This window comes from Polyodon spathula, chromosome 42, assembly GCF_017654505.1.
Source record: "Polyodon spathula isolate WHYD16114869_AA chromosome 42, ASM1765450v1, whole genome shotgun sequence".
Classification (NCBI taxonomy): Eukaryota; Metazoa; Chordata; class Actinopteri; order Acipenseriformes; family Polyodontidae; genus Polyodon; species Polyodon spathula.
Genome location: NC_054575.1, coordinates 1,818,060 through 1,832,548, shown reverse-complemented (window position 1 = coordinate 1,832,548; position 14,489 = coordinate 1,818,060). Strand labels below are relative to the sequence as shown.

Genomic DNA, 14,489 nt, shown 5'->3' with positions numbered 1-14,489 from the left:
CACAGTTTTAATTCATGTCACCCGTTAACACGTTACTGTCCAAAGCAGGTGAGACGAAGTCGTTCACATTTGTATTGTTCTTCACGAGTGGCTCCGTGTGAAGGATGTATTTTCCTATAGAGAGAGGGTACGCTATGAACAATTAACTTATTTTGCTTCATAAAGTCGAATGAACCTGCTGAATAATGTTACGTTAACATATTGAATTAAACACCACCGCTTTGTAGTTTTCCCATATACTGACAAAATGTCTGGTTCTGCTAAACAGTGTCTCTGCTAAACAATGTAATCTTGCAGTACTCGGTGCTCTAGGTGCAGCCAAATACTGTCTCAAGCACAATTCTAATAATACAGAAATACTGTGCAATGTATTGTATAACCGTATTGATTCTTTTACATTCTTTGTTTTTGAAGATACGAGCACTGTATTTACTGTATATGAGCACTGTATTTACTGTATACGACCACTGTATATAAGCACTGTATTTACTGTATAGGAGCACTGTATACAAGCACTGTATTTACTGTATAGGAGCACTGTATACAAGCACTGTATTTACTGTATAGGAGCACTGTATACAAGCACTGTATTTACTGTATAGGAGCACTGTATACGACCACTGTATACAAGCACTGTATTTACTGTATATGAGCACTGTATTGATTGTATAGGAGCACTGTTCTGAAGACATAATTTGGCATAACAGGGTATGGCCAGAAAGTGGTCCATCGTCAGAATGTGGTACGCATATCGAAACTTGACCCATGTAATGTCAGAACGTGGTACGTTATCAGATTTTGGTACAGGTGCAATCAAGCCATAAGGTCAGTAGGATTATTTTAAGCAAATGCTAAAATTAATTATACTTTTTATTTGCGAACTTAAACTGGAAACAGACAACCAATGTATGTACTGTGTGAGTGTTACCTTGAGAGGCGGGGCAGTGCTCTGGGGTAGGAAAGGGCTGTAGCCTGTATGTGCATTTCAGTGTCTGGTTGTACTTCTTGGTTTTGGCTGTCGATGTAAACCATGTTGGTGTGTGTTCCCCTGATCATTCCTGCGCTTGCCTCAATATTTTAATTTACTATTGTCGCAATGTGACAGTATTTGACAAATTCTGAAGACATCGTCCACTGTGATGGACTCAATGCAATTTTGCATATGAAACTTTTTCATGACTCAAATAAAATTCAATATACTGTTTAGTTCCAGTATAGTTCTTTGAAGCTGCAGATACCCACACATACACAACAAAATTCCTTCTCTCGGTGTCTGTGTTAGAGTTTCTCATACATGTGTTGCAGATAAGCTGACATTTTGAAGTTAGCAGTAAAGCTTGCCGCCCCTCCCTTGGGATGGGACGGGTCGATCACATGACCAAGAAGGCCTACTCTTTAGAAAACTTTTACTTGTTTACTTTGACCAAAACGAGAGAAACTTTGTTTCAAACAAAAACTGGAAACAAAAAAATCACAAATACATTTGTTTTGAAGGAGTTGGGAGTAGCGCGGAGGAGCGGTAACAGTGACAGAGGACAGCTGGATGAACTAAGAACTTCTTAATCAGAAAATAATAGTTTTATAGCCTTATTTTGAAGTGCGGTGTCTTTTTTTTATGTGAAGGAAGGACATACGTCAGATGTCACGGCTAGACCAAGGAAGAACATCCTTCAAATAAATAAAATCTATATTTTCGGAAAACGACGTTCGTTAGTTTTTTTAAACACGTACGTTAATTTTTACATTTAACATTTTAAAATCGGGTTGAAACTCAATCATTTCAAAGCTAGTCTAGCTACTTCCTGAATTACTGCTCTGCAAAACACAAGGAAGTGAAACAGATGCGGCCGCATTAATAACTCCGTTTTCGTTTAAATAAATTCATATTAAAACAACCGAGAAAGAAGCCGTTAATGACATCTCTTTTAATAAGGCCGCTCTTCAAAAAAAAAAAAAACGTATGAAGGTAGAATTTAGTATTAATAACTGAATATTTTACAGCATTTGAACGGCTTAGGACGGAAAAAAAATGTTTGTACTTGTAAAAGGGATTATTTGAGTGTTCGCTTTTTCTAAAGAAACACAGTTAATAAATATGAAACATAACGTCGGGGTCGCTGGTTTGTATTGTCATTAAGTCTTACAGCACATAGAAATACATCGTTGTGTTGCTTGGAAACTGTCGTTGTTTTGGTAAATAACCTCTCGAAGAAGATGGATAGGCGATTTGCGGGAGCCCTGTGGTGGGCGCTGGTGTTTTGCACAGGTAAGGCAGGACGCACACTTCGTGTCTGTAAAGTAGAGAGTGTGCATTTCAGCCCATCGTGTTTCATCCTCGATTTAATGCAGACATATTCGGTCGTGCCAATACGGCAAAGGGCTTTTGTAAGCTTGGAAGTGTAGCAGTCAACACTGTTTTGAGTATTCTGTGTTTGGAACGATAAAATAAATAAATAAAAAATAATCACATATTTCTCTCCTCAGAAACAGTTGAGGTTTGCAGCATACTTGTTCTTAATTTGTCTGATCCGTTTGTTTTGCAGGCTGCTGCTGGTCAGCAGATTTTGAGCAGATTCCCGGTATAGGTGAGGCTGTCAGCTTTACACAGTAGCTGTAGTTTCAGGGACGGGAATAAGACTCCCATTGCAAAGCAGTTTGACCCAATTCCAGGTTTCCAGGCTCTCTCCTCTTCACTAAAGTGTTAGCCATCAAGTTATCGGTTTGCACTAAACACAGCTCAGGATGTGTTCGCCTGTATTAATTAAACTCCTAGTGAAAGGATCAGCAGGAGGGGGAGGGGGGGGGAAATGGGGAGGGGCTGGGATGGGGGGGGGGGTGCATTGATTGGGAAATTATCCTTAAACCCCCCTTTAATGTACAAACTTAGTTCAATTACTGCAGCTTTAAAAGTGCTTATGAGAAACATCAAGATATGCAAAATGATTATGAGGGGGACAATTACAGGTTTTTAAGCACTGTGCTATTAAAAGTATAATAATTCAAAGTTGAGCTACACAGCGGTGCGTGGGTTTGCTTCCAGTGATTTGAACCTGGGATCTCTGATGTCATTTCCAAGGTCCTTGCTGGGGAACCCCCAGAGTCCTCTCCTCTCATCAGGGAGAGGTCCAGAGCCCTGCCCGCCTCACATGGTTTCCGCGGCAACTCAACTGCACCTGGCTGATCCGCGCTCCAATAGGACATGTCGTTACTGTAAGGTAAATGTGACCGGTCATGCATTTCTATTTGTTGTGTAGCTCTGTGCAGTTGTTCACCTGGAAAATGATAATGCGAGAGGTTAAACAAGCCTTGTCTAGCACTCCTTTTATGAGGGCAGTGACAGTGTTAATATAATAAGAAGTAATGTGTTCTAAGGAAGCTGTGGTTAGCATTCATTTAAAAGGGGCCAGTGATAATGTTGCTAGGTAACACAGTGGATTTTAAATCTATTTAGTAGGTGGCTGTGCAAGTAAGAGGCAAGGTGACGAGTTTGACCCCAGCCTTGTTTAAGATGTGTCTCCTGTTTCTCTCAGCTTCTCTCAGTTCTCCCTGCCCTGCTCCCTCGGGTGGGTTTCCGTGGCAACCTTGCTGGAGACGAAGCTGCCCCTGTGTGGCTCCCAGTTTCCCGAGCCGGTCGAGCTCCTGGGGGGAAACGTTTCCATAACGTACCACATCATTCCATCCTCAAATGCTGCCCCCCAAACCGGCTTCCATCTTTCCTACATCCAAGGTGGGTCCCACTCGGTTTAGAACAGGCTCTGGGCTCTAGAGATGAACTCCAGCTAACCAAACAGTTCTGAACATTTCTCTGCCATGCAGAGTCATTCATTATACAGCTGTGCATCTTTCAAACGTGCAGTCACACGTTTGGTCCTCTGGTCACACTTTTTTTCTTTCTCCAAGTAAATACTTCAGGACAGAGGCTGCAAGAAATGCCGTAGCATGTGTTTTATTATTTACAAGAAAACAAACAAAACAAAACCTAACCCGTTCTCGGGGCCCTATCTAAACAGTTCTTTCTCTAACTAATAACAAGGCAGGCTAAGCCTGTTCCCTCGTCGTCAAAACCAATTCACAGTCCAAATAGTCATCCCAAATACCTGTCCAGTAGTTCGTTTTCCAGTTTCACAGTAACCCAAACCAAACTCCTACTGTCATCCTCACTAAACACAGACACTCGCACCCTTTTAAACATTAATTGATCTGCTAATTAGTCAATTAAATAAACCTGGAGTTGGTCCTGACTCCTGTAACCACTAACGAGCGGGTCCTAATTCCCCCCATGTATTGTCTCTGCACAATAAGTATTTTAAACCAGGTTTAACTACTTTTAATCTCCCTTAGCAGTTTTTTTAATTAACCCATCTTTTAGTTTTGGTCCCAGACTTTATATGATTTAATTTATTTACCATCCAGTTGGTTTACATTATCTTTTCCATTTTTTTTATGAGTTTGATTCGACCAATCTCTTAATATATATATATATATATATATATAAATAACAGTGTGAATGCCGGAGCCACAAAAGTGTTCGAAAAAACTTTTCAACAGGGTGCTTCACCTTGGGACAACTTCACCTTGGGACAACTGCACACAAAAATCTAATCTAGTGGACAATCACAGTGAAGGGGGGGGGGGGGAGAAAGACAGCGACTCCCGATAAAATCAAGCCCATTTCCACACAGAGTTCTCAATAAACAATCATCCTTAGTCCACATCTTTAAAACTTCACAGCTAACATGTTTCAGCCCGTAGCTCTTCTTCAGAGCACAGAAAAGAAAGGTAAGTACGAAACCCTTAAACAGTCATCATTCATTTCAGGTGATCGGAAGGAAACCTTAAGCAGATCACATCTCAGTCAGACACACAGGAAGATCAATCCTTTAACAAGTTACACATGCTTTTAATGGCAATGGTGTGTATTAAGGCACACGTTTCTCTAGTTAAACAGGAGAAGTACGCAATGTACTGATAAGCTGTTATAGCAACAAATTAAATTATGTTGTATTTTGTCTATTTGTACTGATAAAACATTACTTGGATCATGGTAACGTATAGCTGTTTGTGCCTGTTTTTATACATTTATTTTTTTTGTAGTCAGAATTGATAAAGTAATAATTATCTACCTGTTCATTTTTAGCATGGGTGAAACCAAGGTTAACATTCTAACAAAATAATCTCCATGACAGATTAAATTAGCATTTTATAGACTCTGAATAAACGTAGTATCCTGTAGGTCATTGCCTTAAAAAAAAAAAAAATCACAATTTCACTTTTTGTCTATAAAATAAACGTCATACCTTGAAACTGTGTCCATGTTGTGATTTGTGACAGTACTTGCACTCTGCTGGCCAGTAGGGTTTGCAGTGTGTGCCTTGTGCATATCTACATGGGACAGTACAAACCTTAGTCACTATGTTAGCAATGGTTTCCTGCTTTCTGAAAGATGCTAATAATGTACGTGTTTAAGAAAAAAAAACCCTAATACCGGTAATTGTGTACGTGTTCACTTAGGGTCGGTCATATAAACTGCAGCGCAGGGATCAGAAAAATGCAATAAAAAACTAGTAGAAAGTTGAGTTTTGGGTAGCAAAATATACGTTAACTTCGAGGTGTGTGTGTGTAACATGAGAAAACAGAAGCCTGCTTTTCAATTATTGCATCATTTTATGGTAGGTGCCACTCACTTGTCAAATGTATCGATCGAGTGATGGGCAGATTGCTGATGTAACGTTGTTTTCTTATTGAGGTGCTTGTTGTTTGGCGCTCAGGTTTTGTGGACTCAGACGCCTGCCCTCCGGACGAGTTTCTCTGCGGGAGCCGCAAGTGCGTTCCCTCCTCCTGGCGCTGCAACGGGCAGGACGAGTGCGGTGACAGCTCTGACGAGACCGGCTGCCCCTCCATCCAAAGCTACCAGAATGGCGGCGCCACCCTCCTCTGCCCCCCTCTAACCCGGCCCTGCCCTGGCTACCCCCAGACGGGGCGCCCGCCTCTCTGCCTTCGCCCCTCCCAGTTCTGTGACAGGATCCTGGATTGCCCCGGGGGCGCTGACGAGCGCTCCTGTGCCCCTGTCAAAGAGGGGCCCTGTGGGGGTAAGCTCACTGGCTTTTATGGAACCTTCTCCTCACCCCAGTTTGGGATGCAGCCCTCATACTGGCCTGTCCTGGAATCGGGGAAGGGGGGCAGGCAGTGCGAGTGGGAAGTGGACCCAGGGGACCCCCGAAAACTCATCCTGAAGCTGGTGTCGGTGGAGCTGGGGTACAGGGATGCCATCCACATCTACGATGGGCTAAAGGGGGAGGAGAGACAGCTGCTCAGCACGGTGAGGACCTTGTTTAATTGTGTAGAGCAGGGGTGAAACACACTGCATCCTCCAGGGCCGGTATTTGTTCCACCTTAAGCTCTCTGTTAACTTAATTTATTAAATTACTTGTTCAACTGGACATGTTTCATATTTTTTCAAGGTATTTTACAGTTAATCATTTTAAAAATGCACTTGATTCCAGGTACCCGACCTATGAAACATTTTGAGACCGGCGAGAAGTGTTAAATTTGTCCAAGTAATCAAATAATTAGATAAAAGTAATCGAGAGTCAGAGTGGAACAAAAGCCAGAAGACACTGCGGCCCTCCGGGACCTGAGCTTGACAGCCCTAGTGCAGGGCACTCCATTGCATTGTTGTATTATCCCTTGCAAAGAAAATATAGTCGCACTGCGAAAAATGAAATATTATAATAAGTCACGTATTTGATAATGCATACTGTGCATGTGTTTCACTTCAAACGTTTGTGCACATATCTGCAGAACTGCTAACCCTATTGAGATTAAACTTGTTATTAACATTATGTGGCACAAGTTATTGATGATGACAGTCTGGGGATATAGGGGGCTGTCTGTTCATCAGTCCGTCTGTATCTCACACTGGAGAACTGCTCATCAGATTGTGATTAACCCTTACGTTGTGCTTCTGTACTGTTCAGTAGTACTGTTGATTTACATTGTGGTCCGCAACTTGTTCCACTGTTGCACTCCGCAGTTTTTGGAACTCTATTCCTTGGAATATTGGATTCTAAACTGAAATCCACACAACGAGACTCGCTGACAAGCTTCCTCCCTTGCTGCAGGTGAACTACCTCAACAACAGCAAGCTTGTGACCGTGGAGTCCAGCACGGGCCGGCTCTCCCTCTCCTATCTTCAGCCCTCCTCCTCCCAGCCCTCTGGGCGTGGCTTCAACGCTACCTACCAGGTGTGGGGGTACTGCCTGCCCTGGGAGACTCCCTGCGGGGAGGGGCACCGCTGCTTCTCCCCCCAGGAGAGGTGTGACGGGGTGTGGCAGTGCGCAGAGACCGGGAGGGATGAGGAGGGCTGCTATGGCTGCCAGAAAGGGACCTTTCCCTGTGGAGCAGGAGAGGGGGGCGGGGGGCAGTCCGGGCGCTGCTTCAAGGCATCGGACCGGTGTAACTATCAGCAGTACTGCAGCGACGAGACTGACGAGAGGAACTGTCTGAGCTGCCAGCCCGGCACCTTCCACTGTGACAAGGACAGGTGAGAGGGGGAGGGAGGAGGTCTGTGTGTGTGTGTGAGGGAGGGAGGAGAGAGAATGTGTCAGAGAGGGGAGAAAAAGGTGTGAGAGTCGTGTGTGTGTGAGGGAGGGAGAGTGTGTCAGGGAGGAAGAAAAGGGGTGAGTTGGTGTGTGTGAGAGGGAGAGGACAGAGGGAGAGTGCGTGTGTCTGGGAGAAGAAAAGGGATGAGTCAGTGTGTGTGTCTGGGAGAGGGAAGAAAAGGGGAGAGTGCATGTGTATGTGGGAGAGAGGAGAAAAGGGGTGAGAGATCTATATAAAAAAATACAAAAAACTATGGCAAGTTTGGGGACAGCTGTCTGACTCGTGTTTGGTGCAGCTATATGAAAGCCAGTGTAACCCTGTCCTGTCTGTCCCTCAGGTGTGTGTTTGAGACATGGCTGTGTGATGGGCAGCCGGACTGCAAGGACAACACTGACGAGATGAACTGTCCTTTCATCCTGCCGCGCAAGGTCATCACCGCGGCAACCGTGGGCAGCCTCATCTGCGGCCTGCTATTGGTCATCGCCATGGGCTGCACCTGCAAGCTGTACTCCCTGCGCAGCCACGAGTCCAGGTGAGTCCAGCGACACACACACACACACACTCACACTATTCACTGTACAGGTGAGTCCAGCGACACACACACACACACACTATTCACTGTACAGGTGAGTCCAGCGACACACACACACACACACACACACACACACACACTATACTCACTGTGACATGTGATCCACTCACATGTCGCTGTGTGACCAACACCAGCACACACATTCAACACACAGTGACAACAGGTGAGTCCCAGCCACACACACACACACACACACACACACACACAGCGACACACACACACACACACACTATTCACTGTACAGGTGAGTCCAGCGACACACACACACACACACACACACTATTCACTGTACAGGTGAGTGCAGCGACACACACACACACACACACTATTCACTGTACAGGTGAGTCCAGCGACACACACACACACACACACTATTCACTGTACAGGTGAGTCCAGCGACACACACACACACACACACACACACACACACACACCACAGGTGAGTCCAGCGACACACACACACACACACACACACACACACACACTATTCACTGTACAGGTGAGTCCAGCGACACACACACACACACACACACACACACACACTTCATGTGCACAGGTGACTCAGCGTGTGTGTGTGTGGACGAGTAACATGTCCACACAGGCACACATCAGTGACTCATCTGTACACCCACAGCCACACCCCACACACACACACACACACACACACACACACAGGTTCCTATCGCTTATCATCCAGCCACACACACACACACCACACCCACCACACCCCACTATGCACTGGTCCGGTGAGTCCACGCCACACACACACACACATCGCTTATCATCCAGAGCTATTAAACACTCCGTAGAGCTGGATTTAGACATGCCAACACGTTCAACGACAAACGTTTCCACTAGAGAAAGACCTTTCGGAAACGTTAGGTTGAAGACACTGAGAAAATGCTCTCAACAAACGTTAAGAAGCAGATTCTTCCAGTTCCTTTCACGTGTGGCTCTGCCGAGCGAGCGCTGTGATGATGGCTATTTTCTCTTTCAGTTTCTTCTCTCCCGTCTCTCGCATGGAGGCGGAGTTTATCCAGCAACAGGCCCCGCCCTCTTATGGTCAGCTGATCGCCCAGGGGGCTATTCCACCAGTTGATGATTTCCCGACAGAGAACCCCAATGATGTAAGCCCCTTCCCTCCCTCCAGGTTTTACTATGAGCTTAGCTCCAGTGTGTAGGCAACACGCTCAGGTGTGTCCCTCTGTGTCTGCCCTCACTCCCCTTTCTCTGTGACTCTTACAAACACTGTGTACCCTTTTAATATCCACCACATATCGCCCCGGTGCCATCCACTAACATCCCCACAGACGGGAAGTGAGTGATTATATAATGTTTGTATATACATATATATATATATATATAATATATATATATATATATATATATATATATATATATATATATATATATATATCTAATATAATATATATATATTATATATCTAGTCTAGGTGGAGGTCTCCAACTGGCAGATAATGATCTACAGGGGTTGTTGGACCTGAAACCCAAAGGCTTGGTAGCGTTAATGTTGTTAAACTGAATCGCTAAGAGGAATGTTGTGTGGAGACCCGTGCAGTCTATGAAACTGAGGATTGTGTATTTACTTAAACTGGGGAGATGTATGCAATTCAGGGAGGTGAAAGGGAGAACCTGCATTTGTTTAGATGGGTCTCGAATGAATTACCTGGTAACATATTTACAGAGGCGCTGTAGAGCCCGCTGATGCTGCGTTATATCTTTCTGTGCCCTTTAATTCTAGCAGATTGGTATTGCTTGTTTAAACACAGGCTAAACTTTTTGTTTGTCATGGTGGCCATTCACTGGTAGATAACGACCCGAAATTCTGCATCTTGATTGGCTGCGTCCAACGTTCTGTTAGGGTTATAATTCTAATTATCCCTCTCCCTCTCTCTCGCAGACCTCGATGATGAGCAACCTCCGAGGAATCCTGCAGCTGCTCCGGCAGGAGCGCCCTCAGGGGAGGAGACGGCGACGCCCCAGATACGTGAGACGAGCAATCAGGAGGCTGCGGCGATGGGGACTTCTGCCAAGACACGCCCCCAGCCCCAGCACCAACAACAACTCCAACCCCTCCCCCAACAGTACTACTCCAGCCCCTCCCCTCCCTGACCCAGCCAATGAGCAGGCAAGCCAGGCCCATCCCCTCTCAGTGGTTGCCCCAGGAGATGAGGAGGATGACAATCATTCTGAAGACAATGCCTCTCCTCTGCCTGTCAAAACCAGGTTCGAATCCATCGCTAGCCAGCCAGCTCGGGCGCATGAAAATGTCGCCTCTCTGCTTCCTGTCAGCTCGATGTCTGAACACCAGCGTCCGGGGAGGTGGAGATCGGTGATGCAGGCACTGAGGGACCGGCTGTCCTTGCTGGGGGGCGGAATCAGCGTGCAGAGAGAGGAGCCAGCAGTGGTGGAGGAGAATGCAGATGATGACGATTTACTGCTGGTCCCTCTCTCCGACAGCCCCCAGCTCTCTCACAGCCTTTCGTCTGCTCTTGCAGACCCCCAGTCCTGGGCCAGCGAGCTGGAACTGCCCAGTGATGATGCAGAACTGCTCACTTGAATTAAAAGCACGCCTTTGAAAATTATTGCGAGGACCCTACCTGTTCTGCTCTTTGTATATAGGTCTTAAACGCGCATTTTGAGATAGAAGCACACGCTATAGCAAACGTTTTATTTTATTATATATCTGCTACTACACTAGGTTAAAAAAATCTCATGTTTGCACAAGCCATGCGTTTTAATGTTGGACTTCCCCTGTTCATTGATTAATTGAAGCCAGGTGAACACAGCTGAGGTGACCCAGGAAGTGCAAGTTCAACAGATAACCAGGCATAGAAACGGAGAACTTTCAAACCTAAAGTAGTACTAGAAGTCATGTTGCTGTTGCATTATTTCAAAACCACACATTTGAGGGCTGTGTATCAGGTGAAAGCACAGGACAGGTGAGACATGGGAAACCTGCTTTAGTTTCAGTCACTTTAAATACAGAGCTCCCTCATCATTATTTTAAGATTTGTAACAATGCAACAATCAACTCATTTGATGGACATTTGATGCAACTTGGTTACTAAAAGTTTTAAAACTAAACTTTGCATAAAAAAACACAGCGACCGGCAGCATTCTCTATTTCTTTATTAAAGTAGTAAACGTGTCACGTTTTTTACTAGGATCGGATATATTTCATCGTCCTTTATAGTTGGATAAACAGCTCTGTGATCAAGTACTGCGTGTGATTTAAAAATACAAAAGCAAACTATAGACCATCGTCTAGTTTGACAGATCCCAATTAGCGCCGATCTCGGACTACCTTGTGTGATCTTATTAAAGCATAACTACTAAATCAGGTCTTTTTTTAATCTAATGGTGTGCACGATAGTTTAAACTTCAATTAAATTATTTCTTATTCAGTCACAGTTACTATTAGAGTGTGTAAATGCTGACCTGTTGAATGCAGCCAGACAGTGCCCTGGTAAACACAACTTGAACTAAGAGAAGCGCATACATAACATTCACATGACATCCCCTTACATGGCCAAAATCCGTATTGTAAAAAATAGTTCTGAGGAGTTTGCTGTAAGAACTAACTGTGTTTCAGTGCTGGGTGTGTAATATATAAACTTGGAGATTTGATTTTCTTCATTTGGGCTTTTTTTGCACAAGTTTGTTCAGCAGCTTTGGTGTCAAGTCTTCTTGTTTTTTTTTATTTCTACTAGATATCTTCTTGTGTGGACATTCCCGTCTTTTAAGTATTCCATGGCCGTTTAGGTGAACAGCACATGTAAAATAGCAATTTTAAAAACCTTTTCAGTTCACCGTCGTGCAGTACATGATACAGGGTTCTGCTTTTAAGTAATTACAGATGCCATTTGAATTGGAATCCAAAGCAGGTAGGGTTTTTGTTGTTGTGACTCAATGAACGATTGAGACAAGTAAGTGGCCCTTTTAATCCATGTCATCAGAAAATGCCAGATCCAGCCTGGGTTAAGATTGCATAAGAATAGCCCTCCCTAGTATTTTCTAAAATATCAAGATGAGCGATTTAAATTTGAGGCTGACTCCTTATTTGACTGGAGTCTCTCTGCACTGTAGGTTAATTCCACGGCTGCTGTTCGAAAGGCACTGTAGATATCTCCTGAAAACAGACTAATAGCGACCACAAGACGCATTATCTGATAAGAAGTCAAAAGGAAAAGGACTTTTAAAGTCCTATATCAGTTTGGTCACAGTGCCACAAACACCTGGCCAGAGGTCTGATATTGATGGCTAATGACCAAAGCAGCAGACTAGCTATTTTCAAGGAATTATCTAGTGATGATTGCAATTGAATGGACCAGGGTGAAATAATTTTTAAAGTAATAAACTGAAATTTAAGTTGTACAGATTTTATTTTTTTGATAGTATGATATTTGTGATTTTTTTTTTTTTTTTTTTTTTTTTGTTAAAATAAATCATGCAAAAAAATCAGCTTCAGCAAGTACAGTTCATTGCTGTTTCATTGTTGGGTAGGTGTGTAGTTCTGCACAGGGTTTTATATTAGTGTTATGTAGTGTGGTCCCGCCAGCATGGCCCCGTGTACAGTACAGCGAGGCTCTGCCCAGCACACTAGATTACAACTTTATATAGACACCATGTTGGGTAGCTGCTGTAGATCTATACAGGGTTTTATATCGGTGTTATATAGTGTGGTCCTGTCAGCATTGTCCTTTGTACGCATGTGTGTCTGTGTAAGTCCAATCTGTAGCGACCACACTGTACAACTGTACAAAACCCTTTTAAGCTGTCCAGCATCTTGTTTGATAATTAATGTGCAATGGGTAAGAAGCTTATTTCTTTCACTGTCAGGTTTAAAGAATATATTCTAACATTTGGGTGTTTAAAATTGTTTTATTTTTTATTATTAATCGATATAAAAGAAAAACAAATAATTATATGAGATTTATGTCAGTTGTATTATTAGTTCAATACTAATATAATAAAAATGATTTACAAATAAATTTGAGACTGTTTTGTGGGTTGAGTTAATGGATAACTTGAATATACTGTACCAGCTCATTTCTGCACTACTACGTTTTACCAGCAAGAGGCGCACTTCACCAACTTTTAAAATATCTTGCTGTGTGTTATAACTACTGTAAACTGAAGTGAATCAGTCCAGTCGACCCCATTTCCCTGTCTCTATGGTACAAGACTACAGTCGATCTCTAAACTATAAAGTGTCCACTTGACCCCCCACCCCCCCCCCCCCCCCCCCCCCCCCATTATTAAGTAGGCATCCCACTGAATTATAGACAACTGAATTGCTTTAGTTAACCCCTTTCCCTGTCTCTTCTGGTACAAGATGTGAACTTTTATTTGATGCATTTATCCCAATTGTTATGAGAATATTTTTTTTAGAAAAGCATTTTGCTTAAGAACATAAAGTTTGCAAACGAGAGGAGGCCATTCGGCCCATCTTGCTCGTTTGGTTGTTAGTAGCTTATTGATCCCAGAATCTCATCAAGCAGCTTCTTGAAGGATCCCAGGCTGTCGGCTTCAACAACATTACTGGGGAGTTGATTCCAGACCCTCACGATTCTCTGTGTAAAAAAGTGCCTCCTATTTTATGTTCTGAATGCCCCTTTAATTTAAATTCAACACTTTTCACAATGTATACGAGCATCTTGGTGGCCTTTATTAATAGCTTCTCCATGTTGTCCAAGTAATCAAAAACATAAAAAAATCAAAAAAAAGTACACTACACAGACAAAAAACAAACACAAAAGAGAAACTTTGTGAGATTTGACAAAACACCCCCATAATTTGTGTAGATCAATCGAAAAGAAGCAGAAACTTCTAACCTTTTTGTCTACAACCTCAGAAACAAGGTAAGGTTTCGGTGTGCATTCGTGTTGCCCCAACGGGGGGGTTGGGGAGGGGGAGGGGGGGGGGGGGTGAAACTGCAAATTAAAACCCAGGCGTCTTCCTTTCAAGCTGGGGCTTTGCGGAGAGACCGAAGCAGGGGGGTTTGCTGCAGGATGTGACTGGGTTCTGATGCACTTTGGTTGGACGGGCAAAAAGTGGACAAGGGATTTTTTAACACCTGTTTCCTATGACTTAGTCCTCATTCATTTATTTGTAAATCTGCAGTCAGGTCTGCTCTCCGGTACAGACAGTATAGAGTCTTGTCATCGCTTCTTTTTGGAGGCTGCTGTTCCTCATGAATCAGCAGGAATTATTAGTGCAGTCTGGGATAGGGAAGGTAGGAAGCACCTGCCAACTGATCTCTCCTTCTATCA

The 14,489-nt window shown here is 43.7% G+C and overlaps 1 protein-coding gene across 2 annotated transcripts; it reads left to right on the top strand.

The window, feature by feature from the left end:
- Positions 1 to 1,370: 1,370 nt before the first annotated feature.
- lrp10 (low density lipoprotein receptor-related protein 10) lies at positions 1,371 to 13,208 on the top strand. 2 transcript variants are annotated; one of them, XM_041236813.1, is made up of 9 exons: positions 1,371 to 2,266; positions 2,544 to 2,585; positions 3,077 to 3,215; positions 3,531 to 3,727; positions 5,769 to 6,319; positions 7,122 to 7,543; positions 7,940 to 8,134; positions 9,192 to 9,321; positions 10,115 to 13,208. In XM_041236813.1, exons 1-9 carry the CDS (start codon positions 2,215 to 2,217, stop codon positions 10,772 to 10,774), a joined length of 2,388 nt encoding a protein of 795 aa, XP_041092747.1. In that variant the 5' UTR covers positions 1,371 to 2,214; the 3' UTR covers positions 10,775 to 13,208. The 2 variants fall into 2 exon arrangements, with proteins under 2 accessions (XP_041092747.1, XP_041092748.1); XM_041236814.1 differs by lacking the exon at positions 2,544 to 2,585.
- The last annotated feature ends 1,281 nt before the right edge of the window (positions 13,209 to 14,489 follow it).

Coding starts and splice junctions, on each gene's coding strand:
- lrp10 (XM_041236813.1), top strand. CDS start 2,215: ATGGATAGGCGATTTGCGGGAGCCCTGTGGTGGGCGCTGGTGTTTTGC. Junction 3,728..5,768: donor CCATCTTTCCTACATCCAAG/GTGGGTCCCACT, acceptor TTTGGCGCTCAG/GTTTTGTGGACTCAGACGCC. Junction 8,135..9,191: donor CTGCGCAGCCACGAGTCCAG/GTGAGTCCAGCG, acceptor TTTCTCTTTCAG/TTTCTTCTCTCCCGTCTCTC.